This window comes from Lepidochelys kempii, chromosome 3 (assembly GCF_965140265.1).
Source record: "Lepidochelys kempii isolate rLepKem1 chromosome 3, rLepKem1.hap2, whole genome shotgun sequence".
Lineage (NCBI taxonomy): Eukaryota > Metazoa > Chordata > Testudines > Cheloniidae > Lepidochelys > Lepidochelys kempii.
Genome location: NC_133258.1, coordinates 132,832,064 through 132,860,022, shown reverse-complemented (window position 1 = coordinate 132,860,022; position 27,959 = coordinate 132,832,064). Strand labels below are relative to the sequence as shown.

Below are 27,959 nucleotides of genomic sequence, written 5' to 3'. Positions count from 1 at the left end.
TCTGTGGAGAGAAATCAGCAGGAATCATTGTACTACAATCCCATTGCAGACCCTCCTGGCATATCTTTCTAGTGCTAAGAGCACTAAGAATTGCCATTCATTTTTGTTTATTATTAATCTTCACCAGTTCAGGGAAAAGAAAATTGAAAGACTTGGGGCCTGGAATGGAAAAGAGTGAGACTTTTTTTTTCCCTTCAAGCCATTAAATCATCAAACAAAAAATCTTGTTAATTGTTTCAGCCCTAGAGCCAGCATTAGGCAGAGTGGGACCAATTAGATTAATATAACCTTTTTGTTGGCTATCAGTTATTCTTAATCCTTGAACAACCATAACTCCCTAGGGAAAATGGATTTAATCAGGCTTCTGCAGCCTCTTGTCCCCTTTTGGAGTATAGTTATGAGATTATGGAACACTGTATCAGCTGCATAGTTAAACTAGGGTGAGATTTCATGTTTAAAGTGGAATTTAAATCACTAGTTAAACAGGAAATGCACAGATTTATTTTCAAATGGGACTGTTTGAATAAGGAGTAAAAACTTTGACACTTCTCCCATATTTTCAAAAAATGGGCCCTTGAAAAAATTTTCCTACCCAAAATGGTCTGGAAATTAAGAGATTTCCAGTTCAGGGAGGTTCAGCCTACATAGAAGCACAACACAGGGTAACTTGTGCCAAAAACCAACCCAATAATCCTCCTCTAAACAGTTTACCTTATTCACCCTAACTAATTTGTTTTTCACCAATGGAGACCAATGGAGCACTGCATCTTTGGACAACTTCCCCTTAAAAATGCTCTTGTTCTGAAGTAAATGAACAGAACTCTTTACAGTGATCTGTTCAGAAAGTCTCCCTTCTTTGTTCACATATCTTTCAGATAGCCATACAACAGAGAGAAAAGAAGAAATGCTGGAAACAGAAAAGCACTACAAGCATGTTTCTAAACAGGAAAAATCAGATGTACAAAGTCAAGATTGGCCTAGTGCTAGTCCAGTGCTACCAGAGCCTGCCCAATTTACAGCACAGTAAGGGCAGTTACTTTATATTTTTTTGTACTTCAAAAGCATGATGATGCTAGCTGTTCTGTTACATGGAGTAGAATTGATGTAAACTTTTAATTAACCTCTCTCTCTCTCTGTTTTATTGAGAACAAGAAAAAAGTTCCTCATATTAGTTATGAAACATTTTTGTGTCAAGTTACCAGGGCAACAGGCAAAGGCAGATAATCTACCGGGTAACTTCCCAGCAAGATAGTTCTGTCTTGCAAGTTATAAGTGGACCTGAGGCTTCAATGCAAGATGAAATATCTGTGGACGCGATGCATGTGTTCATAGATGAGCATGGTAAGTTTATGTAGCTGTTAACTTCTGAGTTTTCTTTAGCTATCTCTCCTCATGGTCTAATAGTTATCTCAGACCTGTATTTGACATTCAGAATACTGTGGAGTTGAGTGTATTTTTCTGATGATACCTTAAAAGACAGGTCTAGTGTGTTTTTTGTGGATGCTGAAGATCCCATAGAACTTCTTGTCTGAGTACGGAATTGCGCCAATGTGCATGGCCAAAAGGTTCCCATCCCTTGCTGTCAGATCTTTAAGCTGAGTGTGAACAGGTGATGGTTTAGATGGCAGCCATCTCCCATCATATTGGGGCTGCCTTCATTCAGAATGGTGGTCTGCTACCCTCTCCAGGATATTGAATGAATGGACTCCTTTCCCCATCAGTACCTGACTTTGGTGCAGAGAACTCCATGGGGACAACAGGCCACACCAAGCAGCAGGGCCACTCCACAGCTGCTACTCTAGGCTTTGGGCTGAAATAGTTTGAGTGGCTGTTGTGTTCCAGTGACATCTGCCTTGTGGGGTACTGGCAAGTGCATTTCTATAGTAGCAGATCCACAAGTTATTTAGGCTCACATCAAATCTCCTTTCCAGGAAGCACAAAAGAAGCTCCCATGTAACTGGGTTTCATGGCTCCTGGGATCCTGTCCTTTCTCCCCTCCCAGTCCTGTGTAGCATCACTGCAGCCCTTTGCAGGTGCATGGGAGGGCAGCTGTGGACAGGCCAGGGGAGTAGTATGGCCTGTAGGTCAGTGAACTGTGCTTGTTCACTGGAGGACCACTGCCCTGTGTGTATGTTAGGTATGAAGTGGGGATGGGACAAGCAGTAGACTGTGGTTACCCACCTTTGGCCTGATTCTCCACTGCCTTGTACCTGTCATCTACACTTCTGCAAACATGAACAAATCAGAATGCTCCACTCCCTTATACTTCTGGTAATGTTTTACAGTTATCTTGTACACCTATGAATGGCTACACAGTATTAAAGGTATTGGCAGATCAGGTCCCCTTATGTTTAGATTGGGGCAGGAGTCCATTTCTTCATCTGCTCTTACAACAGGGAACAGAATTTTGACCTTAATATCTGTATTTTTGTGGCTTTATCTCAGGCTTTCCAGTGTTTATTTTAACGTATTTGTTCTATGATGTTTTAAAACAAGTCCACACTGCCAATCACAAATATAAAGAAGCAGTTTGAACATTTGGTTTATAGATACTTTTTTTGACCTAGAAAACCAGATTGCTACTAAATTGTAGGTGTAAACAAATAATTTACATCACTTAACTGATACTTTTATGTTTTTAAAGGGGAAATTAGATCCTGCTATTTAAAGGCTGGCAGTCAGAAGGAAGGAAATACTCGATATCAGACATCAAATTATGATTGTATTTCTAATGCTCAGTAAGTAAATTCTTATTTTTAGAATTGTTAGACTTTTCAGTACTGGAGGCTACAAAGCTGATTCTAGCTGTGAAAGAGACATGTGATGAGTTAGAAATGTGCTAATCTGTTTTAGAAATGTCAAAGCATGCAGATTTTTTTTTATTTTATGTAAAAGGGGGGAGGGGGCCATGTTGTAAGGATATCTACAAGGAAAAGGAAAATACCCGCTATTGTGTGTTTTTCTCATCAGCCAGTAATAGCTACTTTATATTTAGAGCTGTCTTTGGGGCTGTAATTAAAACATATTGGGGTAGGTCTGAACTTTCAGCTTTGTCCTATTGGTTGTCTGGCTTGCCTATCGGCCTTTTATGGATCTCGACCGCATGTATTATGTCAGCAAGTGAGCATGTTTTTCTAGGCTCTAGGATATGAACCCTCCTCGCTGCCTGAAATACATAGTGGCCATCGTGCCACTTCGGAACAGCACCTAAACAATGATTTTTTTCTCAAATTGGTTTTAGAGTGACTCGTGCTGATTACTCCCACTTCCCAGTGTTCTCCCATCCTTTCATCTTTCATGCTCCATGTTTTTTGGATTTTTGTATAAAAATTCACGAAGGTGGTTTTATGATACTCAGTGTTTTCATATGTCATGTTGTACAGCATTCAGAGAACTTCAGGACCAGGCTGGGAGAGAAGGGTCATGGGTCATGAGGAATAACTATTGTTCTAAAACTTGTTTTGAAAATGAATGCGATGTTGGGCATTCAGAGGAGATTTTGCAAAGATGCCTGTGTTGCCGTGCTAGGAACAGTGTTAGTTTAGTGCAGTGTTTCCCAAACTTGGGACACCATTTGTTCAGGGAAAGCCCCTGGCGGGCCGGTTTGTTTACCTGCTGCGTCCACAGGTTCTGCCGATCGCTGCTGCCACTGGCCCGGCCCGGCCCGCCAGGGGCTTTCCCTGAACAAGCAGCATCCCAAGTTTGGGAAACACTGGCTTAGTGGAATGCTGTAACAAGATGGTCTGTCCCTTTAAGGTCCTGATACCAGCAGCCCGTTTCAGACTCTGCTGGGAGGGTGTCAGGTGTTTCCTATAAAGGGCTGAGAGAGCTGCAGGAGGGACATGGGTGCCTGCAGTAGGCCCTGAAGCAAGGGGGATTGAAGGGAAGGCGTGTCCTCTTTTCAGCACTGACAGAGGGAGAAACCCTCTGGAAACTGTAGCCCATGCTTTGTTTTGATGTTTTGCTTAAGATTTTTGTATTTGAGTTAATAAACTCTGCCCAGAGGGAAGGACCTGAAAGTTCCATGGGCATGGCATTGTTTTTCATGGGAAGGTGAGGGAGCCCACTGGCCCTGCAAATGCCCTTTTACTTTCCACTGTTCCAAAGTTACTTTCTGTGGACTGATGAAAAGCACACTGAAAATAAAGAGGGAGAACCTGAGGCCAAATAGCTGGAGCTTGAGTTGAGAACATACTATACGCTATGACTTCTGTAGTCAAGAGACTTTTAACTCTTCCTTATCCCCAGTCTGCAGTATAGCAGTGTAGCCATTCTGGGGCTGCTACTGCAACTTCTGAGCTTTCGTAGTCTGTGGCTATTGAAGTCTGCATTAAAAGGGAGGGGTTGGGCTGTTGAGCCTGTGTAGTTGTGAATCCACTGATCCTACCTATGTCCCAGGAGACCTTCAGGTGCTGGGGTAGAGGAATCCCAGCAGAGACCTATTCTGGCATGCACAAGAGATGTGGACTCCCCCCATAAACTATGTTTCCTTCCACTTCCTCCAGAATCACTGCAACAGTTCTGTTACTTATGGCTTTGTGGTCCTGTGATAACTTGTTACCTTGATTGGTTAATTACCACAATTGTGAATGCTAATCTAGACACTCCACAACCATTTATTCCAAGACACTTTTTTACTATAGGGCTCATTTTACAATCATGCTGGTTAACTCAGGTTACACCACTACCACAAATTGGATTCTAGATAAAGACTTTAGGGTGTTCTGTACCTGCTGGTTGGTTATAAGCAGTGCCAGATTTGTTCCTTTGTGTGGTCCTTTCAAAAACAGATTTATAAAGCATGCAAAAGAAGAGTGTCACATATGAGAAGAGTTTTCAGTTCTATTTCATAATTTACAGTGCGTGGTCTGGGAATTTTCTGTGATTATGATCAGTGTCATTTTATAATTACATTCTTAAAGTCTGTTACTGTTAGAATCATAGAATCATAGAATATCAGGGTTGGAAGGGACCCCAGAAGGTCATCTAGTCCAACCCCCTGCTCGAAGCAGGACCAATTCCCAGTTAAATCATCCCAGCCAGGGCTTTGTCAAGCCTGACCTTAAAAACCTCTAAGGAAGGAGATTCTACCACCTCCCTAGGTAACGCATTCCAGTGTTTCACCACCCTCTTAGTGAAAAAGTTTTTCCTAATATCTAATCTAAACCTCCCCCACTGCAACTTGAGACCATTACTCCTCGTTCTGTCATCTGCTACCATTGAGAACAGTCTAGAGCCATCCTCTTTGGAACCCCCTTTCAGGTAGTTGAAAGCAGCTATCAAATCCCCCCTCATTCTTCTCTTCTGCAGGCTAAACAATCCCAGCTCCCTCAGCCTCTCCTCATAACTCATGTGTTCCAGTCCCCTAATCATTTTTGTTGCCCTTCGCTGGACTCTCTCCAATTTATCCACATCCTTCTTGAAGTGTGGGGCCCAAAACTGGACACAGTACTCCAGATGAGGCCTCACCAATGTCGAATAGAGGGGAATGATCACGTCCCTCGATCTGCTCGCTATGCCCCTACTTATACATCCCAAAATGCCATTGGCCTTCTTGGCAACAAGGGCACACTGCTGACTCATATCCAGCTTCTCGTCCACTGTCACCCCTAGGTCCTTTTCCGCAGAACTGCTGCCTAGCCATTCGGTCCCTAGTCTGTAGCTGTGCATTGGGTTCTTCCGTCCTAAGTGCAGGACCCTGCACTTATCCTTATTGAACCTCATCAGATTTCTTTTGGCCCAATCCTCCAATTTGTCTAGGTCCTTCTGTATCCTATCCCTCCCCTCCAGCGTATCTACTACTCCTCCCAGTTTAGTATCATCCGCAAATTTGCTGAGAGTGCAATCCACACCATCCTCCAGATCATTTATGAAGATATTGAACAAAACCGGCCCCAGGACCGACCCGTGGGGCACTCCACTTGATACCGGCTGCCAACTAGACATGGAGCCATTGATCACTACCCGTTGAGCCCGACAATCTAGCCAGCTTTCTACCCACCTTATAGTGCATTCATCCAGCCCATACTTCCTTAACTTGCTGACAAGAATACTGTGGGAGACCGTGTCAAAAGCTTTGCTAAAGTCTAGAAACAATACATCCACTGCTTTCCCTTCATCCACAGAACCAGTAATCTCATCATAAAAGGCGATTAGATTAGTCAGGCATGACCTTCCCTTGGTGAATCCATGCTGGCTGTTCCTGATCACTTTCCTCTCATGCAAGTGCTTCAGGATTGATTCTTTGAGGACCTGCTCCATGATTTTTCCAGGGACTGAGGTGAGGCTGACTGGCCTGTAGTTCCCAGGATCCTCCTTCTTCCCTTTTTTAAAGATTGGCACTACATTAGCCTTTTTCCAGTCATCCGGGACTTCCCCGGTTTGCCACGAGTTTTCAAAGATAATGGCCAATGGCTCTGCAATCACAGCCGCCAATTCCTTCAGCACTCTTGGATGCAACTCGTCCGGCCCCATGGACTTGTGCACGTCCAGCTTTTCTAAATAGTCCCTAACAACCTCTTTCTCCACAGAAGTACCCTGTTGTCCCAGGGTAGCATCAATGATGCTGAAATCTTGATGAGGTCATCGTGTCACAGAAGCAGTGCTGGACTGGAAGGTTGCTGCTTCTTGATGCTGTGTTCTTTTTTGTTGTTGTTCATATCTATCTTGCCTTTGCTGCTTTCTTGCTTGTAGAGATGAGATGAGCAGGCTGAGCTGAGAGCAGAAAAGTGCATTAATAATGTGTAAAGAGTATGTGAGAGCATGTCTCAGTCTGAAAGAATTTGTACTCTTTTCTGTCCATACTCTCTGAAGGTGGAAAACACACTTTCAGGGGCTTGGCTGGATTCAAATATCAGCCGCTGTCACCCTGCATTGGCTCAACACTTTCATGATATGGTCTAGTAGAATCTTCAGCTCATGAATATGCAATCTGCTAATGCGTATGCCACAGGGTTGTCATTCTTCAATTTTATGGTTATATTGCTTTTGTCTCTGGGGCAGGAAATTTGCCGAACATTTTTAAAACTAGAGTTTTAATTCTTTCTGTTGTTCAGTTTGTTTTGAGATATCCCGTTAGTTCCATCAGGGTTTAATAGGAGTCAAAATTCTGTTTAAAGTTTGGTGCAAACACTCCTATTTTCTATATCAAAATCTAGCGGTTGTTTTAAAATAGTGTTTTTAAATTTAAAAGATTCATAAATAGAATCTATAAACTTAAATAATGTATTGTCTTTCCAGCTTAACAACCCTTGGACTGGTTCTTCCTGTTTTCCTGAGTTTGAAAAGGAGTTGCTTAAATATTGCCAGATAACTGATTAATTCCCCACTTAGATACATGTTTTATACTCATAGCTTCTGTCGTTAGTAACCAGTTATAACAAGATAGTAGGTTTACATATTGGTCCATAAAACATCTCACTCTTCATATCACAATGGTATCAGGCAGTTAATATAGTTAGGGCTTGCATTTAGATGCAAAACATTTGCAAATACATGTCTCAAAAGAAGCTTATCCCATCTTTAGCATTTGAGGGATAACAAAGATTTTCACTGTCAAGAGGAAACATGAGTTATAAGTAACCAATTTCTTCTGCAAACACTTTCAAGCATAAATGTTCTGAAAATTTGAAGACTTTAGAGTGTTTATAAAATAAATCAGTTTCAGTAAGGATGTTTCTAAAATTCTTGGTGTGGACTTAAAATGCAAAGTTTTTCTCTTCACAAAGAGGAGAGGTAAAGAGGCCCACTTCTATATCTTTGTTTATAGGTCTGATAACACATCCTAAGCATCACACATCTTTAAAATATTCTGACTGAAGAGCATCCTCAGATTCTTTTACACAACCACATTTCTTTCCAAAACATAAATATTCTAAAAGGGTTTTTTGAAATAAAGCTCATGTCTGTATCAAGCTCGTGTTTTGTACGAGGGGGAAGTGTCTGGTTCTTTGAGAAGATACTCTTTTTGGTTGTTTCCGTTTTGACCAAATGGTTCCATGATTTACTACATACCAGCCGTAGTACAATGACAGTTGAAGACTTCTGTCAAATATTCTATACAAGGAGTAAATCAGAATAACTAATATTTATATAATCTTCAGAAACATAGTATAAAATAAAATAATATAGAGTATTAAAGTAAAATAGAAGTTATAAAGCTGCATTCCAGATTCAGTCAAAAGACTTTGATAAGGTAATAAATATGGTTTTATGGCTAAGGAGGTGGTGTTTTCCCTGACATTTTTGGTGCCTGTCAGTGTTTGACAGAAAACAGATATTTACATAGAATTTCCTTAATTATTGTGAATATTTCATTTATTTAAATAACTAGTTTTAAAAAGCACATCAGCTATCCTATGTGTATAAAATTGTAAATATCTCTAAAATTCAGTAAAAGTGAAAACAAGTTCATAACAACCTACAATTACAATAATAAATATAATAATTATATCAATAACTATTTTTGCATCAATAGTGAGTTCTATCCCCTGCAGTTGTGTGAATTGGGCCAGAAGATTTAGCTCAATGTCAGTTACTGTAGTAAACTGCTACTACTGCTCTGTATTCTTGCAGCACCAAGCTAATATATCCCTGAAACATATTTAATTGCTTGTCTGAACTGTGCTCTATTTACATGTTAGGATTCTTGTTAAGAGCTTGGCCTTCTAATGTAAAAATAAAAATGTGTCAATATTTGTTACCTTCTAGTAACACGGCATTCCTGAATGTGTGTCTGAAATATTGCCTTCTAAGGATTCTGTCTTTTTAAATCACTAAGAACATAAGAGATTGATTAACTACTATGTGGACACATTATACCTCCTGGTTTCACATTAATCAAAAACTGAATTCCGTTACTGCAAACTACTGCACTTTTTTCAAGTTATAAGTGGGAATGTGACACACTGTCTGAACTTATAGTCTAGAGAAGTTGAATATTTGATTACCCTTTGTTTGTCTCTGGTCTACTGGGGAGATGTTCATTTTAGAATTAAATAATGGACTTCAAAAGCCTGTTCACATTCCCCCCTCAATACTTCACCATGTTTAGAAAGACAAAAAAGGTGAATTAAAATAAGCTTGAGGTTACTAATGTAAAACCAAGTTGCGTATGTTCATAGTGTGTCTAGCTTTTTCTGCTAATGCTGAAAAATGTATTGCTAATTTTAGTGTTAGTGTAAAATTACAAGTTTAATATTACAATAATGACATTTGGAGAAATCTTGAACATAAAATACAATATCTAAATATGAACACACAGAATACTTAGCTGCAATCACAGAATAACCTCTGAAACATTGTATATATCTACTGTCAGGTTTCCCTCACTTTTGCTTTGCCATTTACAATTATTTTGCTGCTTTTGGTAAATCGTTAGTGAAACTTTTAGTACTTGTATATATTCCCAGACTACTGGACGAGCTATCCAAACTTCCCTTGGCATTTCTAAAGGGCTTGAAGCAGCTTGCAGATCTGTTAGCACCACAGTTATGTTTGCACTGTGAAATTTGGCTGCTTTTCACCATAGATGGTGGTGGTGATGATGATGAGACAGCGATTTTTTTGTATCACAACATCTTGCCGGAAGATGTGAACACATTTAGGGTATGTAAAAGATCTGTGTCACGGCCATGGTTGGCCTGGCTCAGCTGGCTTGGGCTTGGGCTGCAGGGCTATAAAACAGTAGTGTAAATGTTTGGGCTTGGACTGGAGCCCAGGTTCTGAGGCCCTCCCCCCTCACAGGGTCCCAGACCTCGGGCTCCAGCCCAAGCCTGAATGTCTACACTGCAATTAAACAGGCCTTTAGCCTGAGCCCATTAGCCCGAGTCAGCTGACACGGGCTGGCCACAGGTTTAATTGCAGTATAGACATACCCTAAGTGACTGATGTATTGGCAAAAGATATGTTGCAGTTTTTCACACAGTATTTGATTAGATGTCACTTAGTGATGAAATACTGTGGTATTCTGCCCCAGCCCAACATATGGTGATCAGATAGCAAGTGTGAATAATCGGGACAGGGTGTGGGGGCTGATCGGTGCATATATAAGAAAAAGCCCCAAATATTGGGACTGTCCCTATAAAATTGGGACATCTGGTCACCATACCCCCACAATGCCTACTGCACTTTGATCTGTGGGAATGGGTAATTTGTCAACATCCCCTGAAATGACTGCCAATGCAAGGTCATACGCCCAAAAATTACATGAGTCAGCATCATTCTCAGAAGTGCAGTTTTTGCTTGTAGTGTTTCAGAGGCTAACTTACTGATTTTAGACCCAAATATAGGTGTCCCCAAACACTTGATATTATCTATGGGCTTTGGAACATCTTTGTTTGAAGTGGTGTGATTCCTACCAAAGTCATCTGTAGTTGCATCCATTCACATCAGGGAAGCATTTTGCCCTTTAGTTTCAGGTAAGAGGTTCAGTTGGCAAATACTCTTTGGGAGATGTGAGCTAACTTGTATTCTTAGTCTGTCTCCTTTCTGAAGTATTTAAACTTTTGCAAATGGAACAGAATCTATGCAGGAGAGATTCATGACACACGTGCACTAATATCGATTGGTACAGAGCCGATATTTGTTTAGAATGGTTTGTTCTTCAAAAATGGTTGCTAATCATTATGCAACCTTCTTTGGTCCAAAAGTGTTTGATTCATTCATTCAAATATAGGCTTAAGTGGCAGACACTTTTTTGCAGTTCATTATCATTATTTGTACTACAGTAGCAGCTAGAGGCTTCAGCAGTGATAGGCACTGTACAAACTCACAGGAAGAGACAGGCCCTGCCCAGAGGAGCTTACAATCTAAATCGACAAAGGGTCACAGAAAGGGGTACAATGTGCAAGCTGAAGATTGAGAATTGGAGCCTGGAGAAGGTAAGTGACTTGCCCGAAGTATGAAGTAGAGCTGTGAACTCAACTCAGTTCCCTTGAATCCATGTCTAGTGTCTTTACCCCAAGGCCATCCTTTCTCCGTAAGTGACCCTGGGATGATCATTTTAAGACCGTTGTAGAAATAAACAGAAAAATGTGCAGGTTTATTCAATTCTTGATTTCAAATTAAGAAAGTAAGGGAAGTTTTCCTTTTACGCACTATACTGAAGTTAAAGGAAGCTCTGGGGAGTCATTAACACTGAACTCTTTGCTCATGCTGTTAGATGAAGCCTTGCCGCTAAACCTAGGCTGCCAATAGGCCTTGTGATATCTTATAATGTGAAATTCATTCCAATAGAAAGAGAATTCCTTTAATCTCCGGTTTAATTTGTTTTGTCCGTTTGCTTTCACAGTCAGCTCTTTTTTCAGCAGCAGTAGGGACCCTAGGCTAAAAAGAACTAATTGCAGCAAAAATAGTGTTTCTAACAACTACTAAGAAAAAAGTTCATTTAAAATTTCCTTCCAGCATAGCTTTTAAATGCTGTAAAATGCAAGTGTTTCCGACCCGAGTCTCATTTGACTCACATTCACTTCCATAAATAAAGTAGCTGCTGAGTGCTTTGTACTGTATGAAAGCATCTATCTGAACACCTTAGCAGCAACGTGCATATTCTGGATAAGTGCATTAATACTTTATAGTTTTCACCTCTGGCAAATTCCCCAAACACCTTATAAATGTACGTTTGCACTTCAAACTTGTGTTGAAATAGGAACATACACTGTTTGCAAGTTGTTCAGCACTGAAAGATGCCATATTACTAAAGCAGCTATTTTTTCCGCACAACAAGGAGACTCAAAAGACAGAGACAGCCTCCAGCCATAGTAATAAGCTGCTGATTCTTACTATTAGTGAAAAACTCATGTTGCCCTTTGACAAATGTATGCATTTGCTCCACTGCACAGATTTTGAACTCTATGCAATACAAATACAATGGGATCTTTGGGGATTAGAGGAGAAAATTCAGAGACCCAAACCCACCCAGTTTGGGGATTTGATGATTTCAGATAGATTTGTTCTTCCAGGGTCCTTTTAAATGTAATTCTATAGGAAAGTTTAAGCATTAATTTATTTTTTGTGGTTAAAATCTATACTTCCATGCTGCTTTGAATTCTAGCCTTCCTTGTAAGTCATAGATTTTCCTAAACCAAACACAATTCTGTTGCCGTCTCTCTGGCATCCATGCTGTAAACAAGAGGGAAAGGATTTCTAACATATTTACAATCTCTTCTAGATTTCCAGCTGCAGCAGCATCCATTCTTGCATTTTTACATAGAGGGAAAATGGATTTTTTGACTGTTATATATGAGTCTGTGAGGGCACCATTGCCACACGATGGCAGCAAAATCCTGTTTAGGAACAAAAGTCTCTACGGCTATACAGCTGTTGGTGCTTAGTCTGGAAGATCATCAACAAGGTTGCTTTACCTTTTTTTTTTTCTCATGGAAGACCTGAAATAGAACTTTAAAATCACATGCCCTTCACACATTCCATGCATTTGGGAAGTTATTTTGCCTTAACATTGCTGAGGTCACTGTTAAGGTTTTTCCTCTCTTGCCTTTCATTCTCTCATTTTTTAATCCTTCTGGGAAGTGACAATGTTCTGGCTGTGGCACATTACAATTCAGTGAGTTCAACTTGACACACATATTTTCCATTAAGGCTGAAAACATATAAAATGCTCTATAGAGAGAGACCACCGGTGCATTACTGATGTTCTAGGGATCAGGATGTGAGGAGCAGCAATGTGGCTAAAATGACAGGTCGCAGATCCCAGAGTCTTTTTGATTTCTTGCAAGAGGAGTACAAAGAAAAGTAAGATGCTTCCCAGAAAAAATATTTTAAACCCCCTCCCCCCCCAGTTTTTTTGGAATATTTATAAGAAGCTGTGGAACTTCAAATCATACTACTAAAAATCTGTAACTATTCAAGGATTATTATCCATTTTTTTAATTTTATTAAAACTCAGACCCGATATTCCTCATTCTTTCCACTGTCAAAGTGAAACTCTAACATAACCTTAACTGTGATACAGCTACCACTGCACGCAGAATACAGAATGTTGTTTTAAAGAAACAATATCAGATCAAATTTGGATCAAGATTTAGATTGTTGGAATATATTTTCTCAACACTTAAGACCAATTAAAATGTTTTCAGGATTTTTTTGTAACTTCTAATGGGAACAGGTGATTTAAAAACAAATAAATACTCCCCTTCAGTACTCTGTTTACATTGCTGCGCTGAGAACCTGAAAGTGAAATTGCCTATTAAAAAAGGATATCTAATTTCACTACTATTATTTCCCAGCTGAGAGAAATGCAGAAAGTAAACAGAGTAGTACAGATAGCAAAATGCAAACAGGATTTTAAACTGTTTTGGTTTTAATAATCTAAGTTGCTATCAGTAATATTGTTAAGGAAGGTTAAAATATGGGTTTTCAGTTGACAGGGTCCCTTTTAAAATCATAATTAGTGAATTTATAGAAAAAGAGCAAAGAGCGCTTCCTAAACTTCACAGCTTTTTTCTTGTCTGCTGTAACCAGTTTGATGTGCAATTATCTAATCTTCCTGGTGCTCTGATTTTATGTATTTCTACTTTCATTCTATACTTCAATTTGCCTTCTAATTTTTAAGAAGAAAGCCTTGTCATCTAATGTCATAATACATTAAATGTAAACCACCCATGACTTAAAAAGAAAAAATTCTCATAACTGATGGATTTAATGTCACTCGTGACTTATCTAAATGTATTAGCCGGATGAGTGCTGCTGGAGAACCATTCCAGCAGCAATGGATATCGAGGAGGGAGGCAGCAGGAGAGCCATCCAGATGAGGAGTAGGAATGATAGGGAGATGCCAGTGTAGATCCATTCTATGGGGCAGGAGCAGCGAGTCTTGTGAAGTGGCAGCACGAAGACAACAGCAGTGAGAAAAGGGAATCTGTGAAGACATTGATTCAAGACTTGTACCCTTTTACGATCATAAATGCAAACTCCTGCATTAGTAAAACAAACTGATAGAATTTGGAAGTGCACAAAAGGCAGGGAATTCAGAGTTACGATTACCAAGTTAGCCTTAATGGGATTTTGTTTAACTTGGTCATTTAGGCCTCAGTTCAGGAAGGTGCTTAAGAATGTGCGTAAGTTTAATAAGCATGTGAGTAATCAAAGGAAGTCAAAAGGAACCAGGCTGAATTAGGACCTTACCCAACTTTAAACTTTTAAAATGTGTTTTTTCAATATATATCACTTTTTTTTTTTTTTGGCTGCATTGTTTCTCTGCTTAGTGGGGTTGTGGTTTTTTCCTGGTTTTAAAAAAAGTAATATTGGGCTAAAATATTTTAGTTGGATCAGTTTGCATGGCTTCTTGCTAGGCTCATATGATCCAGTTGCTACAGTCTGGAGCACTGACTATAGGATCTTTCCATTTAATAGCTTATTAGGCATATCCCTTTAGTCAGGTTTTTTTTTATTATTTAGCCACAATCATAATGTTAGCCACAGCATTTCCTGTCTCCTCTTCACATTGACACTGAAAAGGAAAGATCAGCCCAGGACTCAGTAAAGAATCATTTACTTAATCTAGGCATTCTTGACATTTTTAACTATGTGTATCACGGTCTTGATAGAGTATCTTGCAGACTCCTTCCCATGTGTAGAGGTGTACACTCCCCACTCCTCCCTCATTGCACAATATCTCTGTGGCCACAACTGCAACTGCTTACAATGGAAAAGTAATATTAGAAATATATTTTATGTTCTTTCAACTGCAATTCAACACAGCAACACTAGATAAAGAGAAGAACCAGCACCATTTGACTACCGGAAGGTGGTCAATGGACCACATTTTAAGAATCTCTCACTTGAACCTACCAGAATATTGGCATACTCTGTCCATGCATTTATTGAACAGTACGAACATGCTTTAAGCAAGGGGTCCATCAGGAGGGAGAAGTAGATTGTGTATTTTCTTCTAATGTAAACTTCTGTCTTGATCTTATCTCGGATAACTTCCGACTCAAGGCTGGATAAGTAGTGGAATATGGACCAGCATGAGCTGTGTTATTGCTTAGATTGATTTTTGGCAAAAATTTTCAGTGTCATAAAAAAAGTCATGAAAGACTAACAGGAATTTTATAACACAGATTTTCAAGTGTTGTGTGGTTACAATAAAATATTTAGTGTTGTGCAATTGTTCAGCTCAATTGATGCTTGTTCCACGGTGTAATAGAACTGTATGCTGAGCAAACAAATACAGTAGAATGTTAATCTCTTTCAGTTATCAACAGAGGGTGCTCTGTACCTTTCACATTAGTCATGCATATGTTACATGTTTGTCAAATATATCTTTAGTTATTAATTTACAATTCAAAATGTAGTGTAATTATACCTTTGCTTATATTAATGATGCCGTTTACAGTAGATCTTGATAACCTTAATTTGATTCTGCAAACTAATGTATTTTCTGTTCATCAAGGCCCCGTGTTACACCCTGATGTTCAGCTTTATGTTACAATTATTCAGTAATTAGGGAGTGTTTGCTCCTATTTGTACATATATTCTAATTTTACGGAACCCTGTTATAGGTTTATAAAAACACAAACAGAACTGTAGAATTTCTTGGTATTCATTGTTAGTGTGCCCGTGATGTGTCGTCATACATGGTGTATATCTTTGAGTATAAGTAATTTAACAATTAAACTGTTCAGCATCGGTAAGAGGGCATAGCACGTGAATGTAAGAATGATCAGAGCCATGTGGGACATAGGGAGAAAGATGACCGAGAAGGTGGGGGCTAGGTGATGGAGGAAGCGTGAGAAATAAAGAACAAGAGAGAGACTAGGTCAGATTTTTTTTTAACCTATATTAATGTTCTCCCCAAATGTAAATCAATGTGTGCACAGAGGCAGCTTTCCAAGAGCAGCACAGCCTCTATTTTTGAGTTGCTGCTTTTCCCACCTCTGCCTTCCCAGGTGCACATATTCTGCCCCTCTGTCCAAACTGTCCTACCAGGCGTCTAGAGTTCCTGACTTTCCCACTGCTGGCCTCCCGGGTGTTGACAACCTCTGGAATTAATTGCTTCTGCCAGACACAGCTGGTGGGTGGAGCTGTGAATTCTGCTGCTGAGAGGAAATAGAAGATAACTCTTAAAGCCGAGTGGGGCAACAGACTATCTTCTGGTCTAGTGGGAAAAGATTTGATCTCTAAGGAAAGACTTGATTGTAGAGAGAAGTGTCATGAGTCTACGGTGGACAGATTTTTGATTGGTCCAGAAAGCAAAGGCAAGGGGTTCTGTCTGGAGGGTTGTGGTGTGTGAGTGTAGTATCATCATGCCAGGCCCTTATTAGATGTGGGATTAAAGAAAATTAAACAAAAGTTGAGAATGAACCAGACTGCACTTGGCTTTTGCAAAGCAATGGCTAGGGGAGAGGGCAGACAGTTTTAAAGAGATGAACTATGTAGACATAAAAAGAACAGGAGTACTTGTGGCACCTTAGAGACTAACAAATTTATTTGGGCATAAGCTTTCATGAGCTACAGCTCTGTATTTTCCACTGAATGCATCCGATGAAGTGAGCTGTAGCTCACGAAAGCTTATGCTCAAATAAGTTTGTTAGTCTCTAAGGTGCCACAAGTCCTCCTTTTCTTCTTGCGGATACAGACTAACACAGCTGCTACTCTGAAACCTGTCATTATGTAGACATAGCATGCAACATTTCATTCTCTTTTCTGTATCTTACTGCACAGCCACTAATCTTTTACTTTCCCCTTTTGTCTGGCATATGCTTAGGAGAATTTGTATGGAAGGTCTGGCTTACTAAAGTTGAAAGGATGGTCCAGTGGTTAGGGTACTAGCTTGGAACTTGGAAGACCTGTCCTCAATTCCTTGTTCTGCTGCTACTTTGGGCAAGTCACTTAGCCTCTCAGTGTGTCAGCTCATCGTCTGTAACGTGGGGGTAATAGCACTGTCCTACTTCACAAGGGTGTTGTGAGAATAAATAACTTAAAGCTTGGAAGGCCCTCAGATACTATGGTAATGGGGGCCACATAAATATGTAGGGTTGATAAAGGCTAAGAGATACTGAGATTAGAATGAGGAGGCAGATGTGGAGACCCCAGTTGTGACAGGGATATAGGTATCCAAAAAGAATCCCATCCAAGAGTAACATTTAAATGATTAATTCTCAGCAAGAATTTTATTTAAATAAAATAATGTAACAAGTTTTGCAATCCAGTGTGTATTATTATTATTATTTTATTATTTATTAAACAGTGTATATTAGAAACTTTACCAGGGTTTTATTTTTTAAGTGCTAAATGTACAAAATCAAGAAGAAAGGAATAGAGAAAGACCTGCCATGGGGACTTGCATTCTAAGACCTTAATTACAGATGCAGTTGAACAAGAAGGGAGTTTTCACTCCTTTCATCATTTCATCGAAAATGATGGGCTGACAGACACCTATGCCTAGAAAGAGGATTTAGGGCTGACTAAAAAGAAAAAGCATATTAAAGATTTCTCTTGCAGAAATTTAAAATAAATTTTAGGGCTCCTGAAATGTGGCGGATTGACATCTTTGGAAACTGATATCTGTTGTCCACATGACAAGTACTAGTGGACAATGATAGCACAGTCATCCGGTGTGCCTTCGGCCAGTTGTGGATGGACCACATCTGGGGCTGAAAGACTTAAATCTCTGCGCTTTCCTTCTTGAAATCTTTGCTGAGACTACCAGAAAGGGTGCTGTGAAGGAGCGTATTACCTCTAATACGTCAGGGGCTCACAAGCAAAACAAACTGGGAGTAATGAAAGAGGCTCCCTACTTTGCCCTGGGGCTGGTCTATTTAAACAGGAACAGAGAGCTAAGGAAGAGCAGAGCGCCTCCTGGATTACACCCAGGGTTTTTTGACTGTAAGATCCTGGCTGTTACTTAAAGAAGTAGTATACGTCTTCAGAAGTGCCCATTCTGATAGTGGCATTTCTAAAAAGAACGCTTTTCTGTAGGGGACTGGACGGGGTCAACAAACAGCCATCAAAAACAAATGACTCTTGGTCACTAGAGGCCTGGGCTAGATTTTATCTGATGAGGTGGAAGGCTCCATGTCCCATTATGGATCCCATGAGCCATCCAGACCTCCTGCTGTATTGTTTTAAATGGCATTGACTTGACTCTTTCTAAAACCATTTCGTTCCTTTTTATCCCTGTGCACAGTGAAACACAGTTCAGTTCCTCTAGTACTACCACTTCAGAGAGTCAAGAACCATCTTCAGGAGATCACGCTGCAAGTGCACTCCAGCAGCAGCTCTTACTGATGGTGGCACGAAGAACACTTTCAGAAACACCACGGGTACGTTGTATTTCAGTTTCTAACATTTCAACAAATCATGTCATGTAAATATGTTGTAGAACCGACCATCTGGTGTGGTGGCAACCATTTTAACCCTTTCATATTTATATAGTATTGCTCCGCTGGGAGGGCTTGTTTGGCTACACGTTGAGTAGTATATTACTATACAAGTAGCCACATTGGTTTAAAAATAATAAGGGACCACTCTGAGCAAAGGTGGCAGAGATGGGTCCTTAAGGAGCATTTTTGAGCTTTTTTAATAATAGGGACAAGTTATCCAAAGTGCCTTGTATTAGAGTATTTAGCGATTACTATGAGTTTAAACCTGCTAAGCATTTGCATTAGGTGCATGTTAGCTGTACAAGGATACTGCCAACATGTAAATAGTCAGTCTCTTATCGTAAAAATTGAACACCAGAGGACACAGCTGTTAGGATTTTATACACGTTGCCAAATTCTAACAGTTTGACACATCCACTTTGCAGATTAGTGTGGGCACGTAGGCCTAAAATAGCAAGTCTGTCACCTCTTTTCTGAACTGGGAAGTAAAACTTTTAGGGCCTGATCCTGGGTCCTGGGTATCATTTGTGGGATGCCAGAGCACCCTCCACTTGCAGGAGCTGGAGTTGCTCATCACCTGTCAGAAGCAGGCCCTTAATGCTCAGTTTGGTTTGTAATACAACAAGGACATAGTTTATTTTTATAGTTTGTGTGGGCTTGGGGGTCTCTTTGACGTTCTCCAAGCTGTCTTCCAGAATCTGGAGATACCCTCATCCCAAGCTTAACACCTTCACCCACCCCACCACGGCCACTTCAAGTCTGATGTTAATAAACCTAAAACATCAGACAATTATTTATCTTGACTTAGATTTTTAACAGGAACTAAAAGTTGACAGGAAAGTAGCTGATGTAAGCTGATTTAAAACTCGTTTTTTGCTTATGTATGTTATAAATGCATATAAAATGATAATTTAGATTTGTATAGAGATTTCTGTGCAATAATCCCAAAAGACTTTACAAATATTTGTTAAGCCTGCTAACTAGAGAATTATCATCACTTTTACCTTATCTGTAGGAAATCTGAGGTATTGAGAAGTGAAGTGTCTTGCCCAAGATCACACTCCAAGTTTGGGACTAGAACCCATGTTTTTATGGCTTCTAATCTTGTGATTATAAGTGAAATCTTAACCCTATTGAAGTCATTGAGAGTTTTATCATTGACTTGGATGGGTCTATGTCCAAATTTCTTGGTCAAGGTATAGTCAAGGTCCAGATTCCAGAGAAAATAATAAAAAAAATAACGATGATGATAAAAAGATTTTGAAGTCCGTTCAAAAGTGTCTGGCAGTCAGGATTTGGCCTGCAGTCAACGTATTGACTACCCCAGGCTAGAATTTCACTCAGAGCTTCAGACACCCATATAAGTTAGCTGAGATCTTGTCTATATGATAATTTAGTTCGTAGCAAGCTGGGGTGTGAATCTACCTGCACTAACCCGCAGCGCATTAGCTCTCTGTGTAGACCTTGTAGATGTGCACTAACAGTTCATGTCAAAGTGGGGTAAATCAAAGTCCACTAACAAACTAACAAAAGTGCATGTCAGCAGGGTCCATGTGGACAATTAGTATGCCGCAGACTAATGCATGGTAGAGTCCCACCCCAGTTTTCTGTGAACTAAGTGTTCATGTAAACGAGCCCTAAGTAATATTTCATTCATTTTGTGGAGAGGTAAATGGAGGCACAAATAGATTTAGTGTGGCCTCATGCAAGTCACAGCCAGTCAGTGACATAGCACTGACTACAACGCAGAAGTCCTGATCTAGGCCCGAGTCCTGCAAACCATTATGCACATGTGCTTAAAGTTAAGCACGTGCTGAAGTGTTTGGAAAATCAGGGCCGTAGTGTCCTGTTTAGATTTTTAAACAATTCCTTTGCTAGCATTGTCATTTTTCTACTCTTTTTCAAGTCATAAAACTAAATTAGGAGAGTGGTAGTAATGAATTTAAGGTGAGTGTGATTAAAAATAAAAAGGAAAAAGAACAGGAAAATTGATTACTGTAATAGTTTCTGTTGGAGCAGAGGTTGTAGAGCCAGGCGACCAAATATAGAAAACACTCCTAGATGGCAGATATTATAAAAAAAAAAATGTAAATGTTCATATTTCACTTTTGGCTTTTTAAAATCCTTCACAGTATGTTAAGTAAAATGTCTAAATTGTAACTTAAATAATGTAAAAACTGTGTATTATTTGAATTCATATTTTGCTTAAAAATTACTGTGACAGAAGGAACACAATCTGTCTCAAATCATATTTTATGTCACTTGGAATTATTAATCGCTAGGATTCTCAGTTAGAGGCAAGGATCTTTTCCCATCAGGTGCGGTTGTGGCTTATGCTGTGGTTGGTCTGAAGTGTGGAAGAAGCAAGAAAACCATAGACAAAATAAACCATGGGGATTAAAGAAATAATTTGTTACTATAACTTGTTAATGTATTGTTAATTGTATTTTGCATGATTGGCATAACTTCTGACCATCTATAGGAAATGAGATTAATATATTATGTTCCTTATGTTTGAAATAATATGGAGAGTAAAATTTTTTACCAGTATTCATTTATAAAGAAATTGGAATGGAACATTGACATATAAATTCTGCTTTTTAGAGCATGTACTTTAGTGGCAACAGTATGCCAGTATGAAACTGTGTATGTGTGTGTTTTGTTTGCTTTAAAGCAACTGAGTCAGGACTTTGAGGACTCTTCATGCTCTTCAGCACAACGAAAATTTAACAGGCAGTTTTACAAATTTATTATATTTCCTGGCAAGTGGATTAAAGTCTGGTATGATCGACTTGCCTTGTTGGCATTACTGGATCGGTAAGCTTTCTTCATACTAAGTGGCATGAATTTCTCCTCACAGGTAAAAATGCAAACTATTAAAAAAGGAGTGAATGGTGGGACTCATTTTAAATAAATATGTTTAGTTTAAGTGTGGGAAAATGTTTCTGTGCTCCAAGCCTCAAAACTTCAGAGCTTTTTGTGGCCCATGACCCTTCTATATGAGAAGTATCAGAGGGGTAGCCTGTTAGTCTGTATCTACAAAAACAACGAGGAGCCTGAAGAATCCTCCGCATCTGAAGAAGTGAGTTTTTTACCCACGAAACTTATGCCCAAATAAATTTGTTAGTCTCTAAGGTGCCACCGGACTCCTCCTTCTATATGAGAAGAGACCTTGATTTAAGTGAGGGCCCAATTTGTGCGATAGTTCCCAATTTGACTCTAGATTCTTGGGCCTGCTGCCTCTGGCAGTGCAGGGGTGGGAAGAGGTGGGGCAGGGGCAGGGGCATTGAGGGGCATTGAAGCTGCCCACCAGGCAGAGGGGAAGTCGGTGCCTATGCAGTGATTGAAAATTAGTGTTGTGTGTGAATCGGAAGAGAAGAGAACAGAGGGAAGAACAGAGGGAAAGCTGCCAGATTTTTGTCACTGAAATACTTCCAAATTTTAAGAACAAAGTTCAGGAGGGAATCCCCCTGGTTCCCCCCCACCACCCTAACTCAATTATTTGATGAGACACAATTCTGTTTCTTTCTCTGGCATCGTTTCTTCTTGTCTTTCTTTTCTTTCCCCCATGTCAGTTGTAATCAGCTGTTTTGGCAGTGCTCTTTATCTGCTAGACTATTATCAACCCAAAACAACTAAGCCTACATAGCCAGTGACTGCAGGCTAGCCTGTCATGAGCTTGATCTCTGTTTGTGTGGGTGTATGCCCTATACACATGTTAATATGATCTCTGCTGCAGATATTTCAGACGACAACTTTAGTGTTCTACAGAAATCATGGTATGTAGTCAGAGAAGTTAGATTTAGCATATATGCCTCTGTATATGTGGTGCCTTGTCTAAGCACTTCAAGTGCATGGAAAAATATCCACAATACACTCTTTTTGTTATGGATTGAATATTTAAATTGCTTTTCTCTGGACACCTGTTCTAATAAATCTTATTAAACATATGAAAGATTTAATATGTTTCAGTACTATAGATAAGAACAAATTGTATATCTTTTCTAATTCTATATTGTTAGGTTTCAGAGTAGCAGCCGTGTTAGTCTGTATCTGCAAAAAGAAAAGGAGGACTTGTGGCACCTTAGAGACTAACAAATTTATTTGAGCATAATCTTTTGTGAGCTACAGCTCACTTCATCGTATGCATGCTTATGCTCAAATAAATTTGTTAGTCTCTAAGGTGCCACAAGTCCTTCTTTTCTTTTTATATAGTTAGGGGTGCACTTTAAAGAATAATTTTAACATGACAACAGTATTGCTCGCCACCTTTGGCCACATTCTGTATTTTGTCTTTAGCATTTTTAGTACATGAATGCTTATCATTCCCTTTAAAAACTGTTTTATAGAGAGACTTACAGGGAACCGCACACTAAAGTATACAAATTACTTGGTGAAATTCTATGCAGGAAGTCAGACTAGATGATCCTAATAGTCTCTGATAGCCTTAAAATCTATTCATCTATGACAGAGGTGGACAAACTACGGCTGCAGGCCACATCCGGCCTGTGGGACTATCCTGCCTGGCCCTTGAGCTCCTGGCCAGGGGGGCTAGTCCTCGGCCTCTGCCCTGCAGCCTCAGCTTGCCGTGCTGTCTGGGCGGCGGGGCTGCGAGCTCCTGCCGGGCAGTGCGGCTGCGAGAGCCACCAGGTGTAGTGGCCCTCCATACACTTTTGGAACCATGATGTGGCCCTCAGGCCAAAAAGTTTGCCCACCCCTGATCTATGAAATAAAATTCACAGGGTTGAATACAAGGTTTAGGTGTCATAATGAGATGTACAACTAAAGACTTAGAGTGAAGTATTATACACTGATAAGTCCACAAGCAGTTGGTGTAGAGTTTTGAGGGCAGATCCTCAGGTGGTATAGTGTTATAGCTCAAGTCAGTGCAGCGATGGCAATTTACATCAGCTGAGGATCTGTCCCTTTATCTCTAGTAGTTGTATGGGCACTTTTCTCCTTTTGAAACCCCTTTTATTTATTTTATTCCTGTAGGACTGAAGCTATCAAGGAGAATGTGTTGGCTGTTCTTCTAGTAGTTCTTGTCTCACTTCTTGGGTTCCTAACTCTGAACCAAGGCTTCTGTAAAGATATTTGGGTCCTCCTGTTCTGTCTTGTCATGGCCGGTTGCCAATATTCCCTTCTAAAGGTAAGAAATTTCCTGTACACAAAATCTCCTGGAATTTTTGGGGATCCAAAAACCTGTAAATAATTTTTTTTCCTGTTTTTGTTTTTAGAGTGTTCAGCCCGACCCTGCGTCACCAATACACGTAAGTCTCAGCAAGCAGAGCAAGTTTTCTTTTTATAGTATCACTTTTGTACTGAGAGGGAATCAGTTGGTACTGCTGTGATGCTACCCAGGGTCATCATGAGGCACCACCTTACCGCTCTTAGAGTGCAGTTGTCTCATCTGTGTCTGTTATAGTCCAGCTCCCTGGAACCAACAGCCTCTGGCAACACAGGCTAGTGACAGGCACACACCAACCCCTGAGTCCTGAGAGTAATCCCTGTAGCATCCAGCCCCTTGTCCACCAGCCACTCATAAGAGTTACCAGGTATGCTGTCCCCAGAGGAACAGTATACACACAAGAAGGCTGTAACCAGGGTGGGATGAGCAAGGCAGCCGCCCAGTGTGGAAAAATGGGGTGAAGAAATGCTGAAAACCCCCCGCAGGGGGCACAAATATGCTTGCTCGCTCTGGGCACTAAAATGTCTGGTTACAGCCCTGCACGCAAGCTGAATGATTTCAACTCAGGAACAACACTTTGCTTAATACTACAGCACTAAAATATATTTGTAATTAAAGTAACAATAAGTTTATTAACAAGGACCAGAGAGTCAAAGATTCAAGTCAGTAAGGACAATGGACAGAGAAAGGTTATGTATAAAACAAAATATAACACTTTTCCTAGAGTCTATATTAAACAGGCCAAGCCCATGTCTACAAAAGTTTGTCACCCAGAGCAATCTCCCAGCATCTCCAACCAACATGACTGGGATCCCTCTTTCATGAATGCAAAAAGTGATGTCCTTTTGCTTCCTTGGTTAATGATAAAAAAGGTGTACTTTTGTCGTCTTATCTCCCAAACATCCATTGTTTGTCCCAAAAGTCAGGATGCCCCCCCATGGTTTATTCCCTAGTGTGCTGACTTCATGTTGACTTCTTATGCAAACCGGGCTTCATTTGTATTGGCTTTTGATGCTTAATTTATATGTAAACCAAGACAGATAAGGGAATATACATCCTTTTGTCTGGCAGAAACCAATGCTGCCTCGATTCAGACTCTTTTTAGGAATGTATTTTCAGTATATATACACAACTTCTTTCATGGTATTTGTACATACATTTCACAATTACATTAATGATCAGTGAGAACCCAGCTTTTATTGAAGATCTCACATAACATTCTGTGTGGATAAATACTATGGAAGCAGGGTGCTAGGTGTAGTGAGATTGTCAGGCCTGTTGCTGTTACAGAGCAGTGAACCCTTTGCCTGTTGGCATTGAGGGGTTCTTAGTGTCACAACAGTGAATCATTGAAATAAGTAGCTCTTGTAAATATTGTTGGTTGTTTATCAAGAACCCTATTTCGTGCGGCTTTTGTGGCTTCAATACTATTTTTATTCATGATTGGTTATTTGAATTCATCATTACTTTTAGGTACTCTGTGTGCTAAAATATAATAAACATACATGTATCTGAATTAGACTATTCAGAAACTCAGTCATATGGAATCTGACCAACATTTTCTCTGTTTTCCATTAACCACTGTTGGCTTTTAAAACAACAACAATCCAGACTCATCCTTCAGTCTTCAGTCAATAGGGATTTAAAATTAATCTTCAAGACAGATCATTGATTTTTAATCTGCTATTACTGATGTTTTCCTCAAAGTCATTAAGAAAAAGTACATAATTGGCTGATCAAATAGCACATGCTTCCTTATTAAATTAATCTATTCCTGTAATTGTATTTATATATAATATTCATCCTTCCTTCACCAATTACCACAACTAGGAGAAGTATAATTGAGGTATCAACAATGGATTGTTGTAAACTTTCACTAGCAGTATGTGTATTAGGTTACATTGAGAAGAGATATGTGAGATCTGCCTTACTGCGAGTAATGGCTACCCTGGTATTCTGAATCATATCTCCAGAGCAGTAGTACATTAGAAATACTGATTCTATGTTGGAAATGCATTGGTTTGCTGGCATCAGATTGTCCTATTTAGGAATATTTCTTCCAGGAATAATATGTGCACCAGGGAAATAGATTCAGTGCATCTATTGCTCCCAGGGTAGTGAAAGAAATGGAAGTGTGATATTGGATACATTACATTAAACAAATAAGATATGTGTTCTAACACTTATCAGTTGGCTAGCTGTAATGTAAAGCAACCAATACTAGCAAAAAGAAAAGGAGTACTTGTGGCACCTTAGAGACTAAACAATTTATTTGAGCATAAGCTTTCGTGAGCTACAGCTCACTTCATCGGATGCATACTGTGGAAAATACAGAAGATGTTTTTATACACACAAACCATGAAAAAATGGGTGTTTTATTTGTGCTGGAAATGGCCCACCTTGATTATCATACACATTGTAAGGAGAGTGATCACTAGATAAGCTATTACCAGCAGGAGAGTGGAGTGGGGGGAGAGAAAACCTTTTGTAGTGATAAACACCCATTTTTTCATGGTTTGTGTATATAAAAACATCTTCTGTATTTTCCACAGTATGCATCTGATGAAGTGAGCTGTAGCTCACGAAAGCTTATGTTCAAATAAATTGGTTAGTCTCTAAGGTGCCACAAGTACTCCTTTTCTTTTTGCGAATACAGACTAACATGGCTGTTACTCTGAAACCAGTACTAGGTAAGGGGAATGAGCAAAAATCAATACAGTTGATGTTCTTATCTAGAAGGATAATGTAATGTAAGGGTGGTGGGGGGGGAGGAGTTTGTGAACTGTTGGAGGAGGACTGAATTCTTTCTCCAAGTCAAAATATTGTGTGTGCTCACTCAGGACCTGAGCCTATCCTACAGTTTGTTGATTTTGGACTCTCTCACCTTCTGGGAAGTCTGCCGCTAGATAAAAGAGCACTGCTGTTTGCAAGCTGCTATTGGGAGTGGTGTGGGGAGGTGGGAACTACAAAGCAGCTCTGTCTCCTGGATCCTTTCCCTTTGACAGTGATTTTTAGCCTTAGTCATTTTGAAGACTGGAAATATAAATTCATTTTTTAATCAAGGTTCTTTGCAGTTTATAACTGTAAGTTCTACCAAGGTGAATTTGAAGGATTCTTAGTTTCCTTTCCTGCCTCAGGCATTCCTAGAAATTATGGAATTGCTCAGCTATCGCACATTTGGAAGCAATTTATGCCTACCTGCAAACTGGACAGTGTTGATAAACGTTAGTTTACAATTCCATTCCTTGTAGTGTATGTTATTTCCAAGGATTTAAAAAATATTCAGATCTCAGGAAAGAGCTAATTTTCTCGATGCCAAAAATAGACCATATTTGTCAGTTCGACTAACACATTTCTACACACAATAATGTGAACAGTAATCAAATCGCTTGCACATGCAAACATTGATAATGTTCACATTTGTTTAAGAGGGGTGGTAACCAGCATAATCAAAACTTCATTATAATCACATCCTAGCCTAAATTATTTGTAGCATCAAAGACGAAATAACTAATGAAGCTTAATTGAGGCATATTTTCATGCAATACCATGGCTAGAATTTTACAGTCACAGTAAAAATGTTGTTATAACATCATCCATCATATTATATTCTACATGTTATACAGTATTATAACAAAGTGATGATATACCTGATTCCCTCCCAACCCTTCCACAAGGCCTGGTTTATTAAGAAGTGCCTATGAAAAAATATTTTACAGTATCATTTTCACTCAACATTTTAAACATGAATGGTGTATTTAACATAAATTAAGCTAGAAGACTTAATCCATATTGTATTATGCATTATAATCACTTAAAAGTTATTAAATTTTATAATATGAGATGTATTAATAAAGGCTTGCTGGAATTAGTTGGCATCATTAAAAATAAGACAACAAGTAGGCTTGAAAGGATACCATACCGTACTACTTCATAATTCACACAACTACATTAAAATTGAAGTAGATAAGATGGCTTGATGCTAATGTGAGGATGCAGAACAGAAGGGAGATTAAAGAATGATCAGTGTTATAAACCTGAATGACAATGCAGCTGAAATTTTCCACACTAAAACAAGACTGGGGAGCAATGGGATAATCTGAGGGTTTTTCTGGGTCCATTCTTTTTCTTGGATTCTCAGACTACAGTGGCCCCTTGTGCCTTTGATCGTCTATGGCTGCTGGCAGATTCCAAACATTATTCCCAATCTCTTTCAGGCATACTTTTCAGTAGTCGGTCATGGCTTTGTCATCTTGAAACTAGACTACTGTAACAGATTCTGTTTGGGACTGTCCTTGAAGACAGTCCAGAGTAATGAGAAATAAGGAATAAATTTTTGACAGTGAAGATAATTAACCATTGCAACAATTTACCAAGGGTAGTGGTGAATTCTCCATCACTGCCAATTTTTAAATCAAGATTGGATT

The 27,959-nt window shown here is 39.5% G+C and overlaps 1 protein-coding gene across 1 annotated transcript in view; it reads left to right on the top strand.

Moving 5' to 3' along the window:
* PCNX2 (pecanex 2) overlaps positions 1-27,959 on the top strand; it is a 224,877-nt gene that overhangs the window by 24,884 nt on the left and 172,034 nt on the right. The window contains exons 6-12 of the mRNA XM_073338102.1: positions 876-1,023; positions 1,196-1,341; positions 2,645-2,738; positions 18,149-18,284; positions 21,019-21,161; positions 23,340-23,493; positions 23,582-23,614. Of these exons, the coding sequence (XP_073194203.1) occupies positions 876-1,023; positions 1,196-1,341; positions 2,645-2,738; positions 18,149-18,284; positions 21,019-21,161; positions 23,340-23,493; positions 23,582-23,614 (854 nt within the window). The remainder of the gene's footprint in view (positions 1-875; positions 1,024-1,195; positions 1,342-2,644; positions 2,739-18,148; positions 18,285-21,018; positions 21,162-23,339; positions 23,494-23,581; positions 23,615-27,959) is intronic.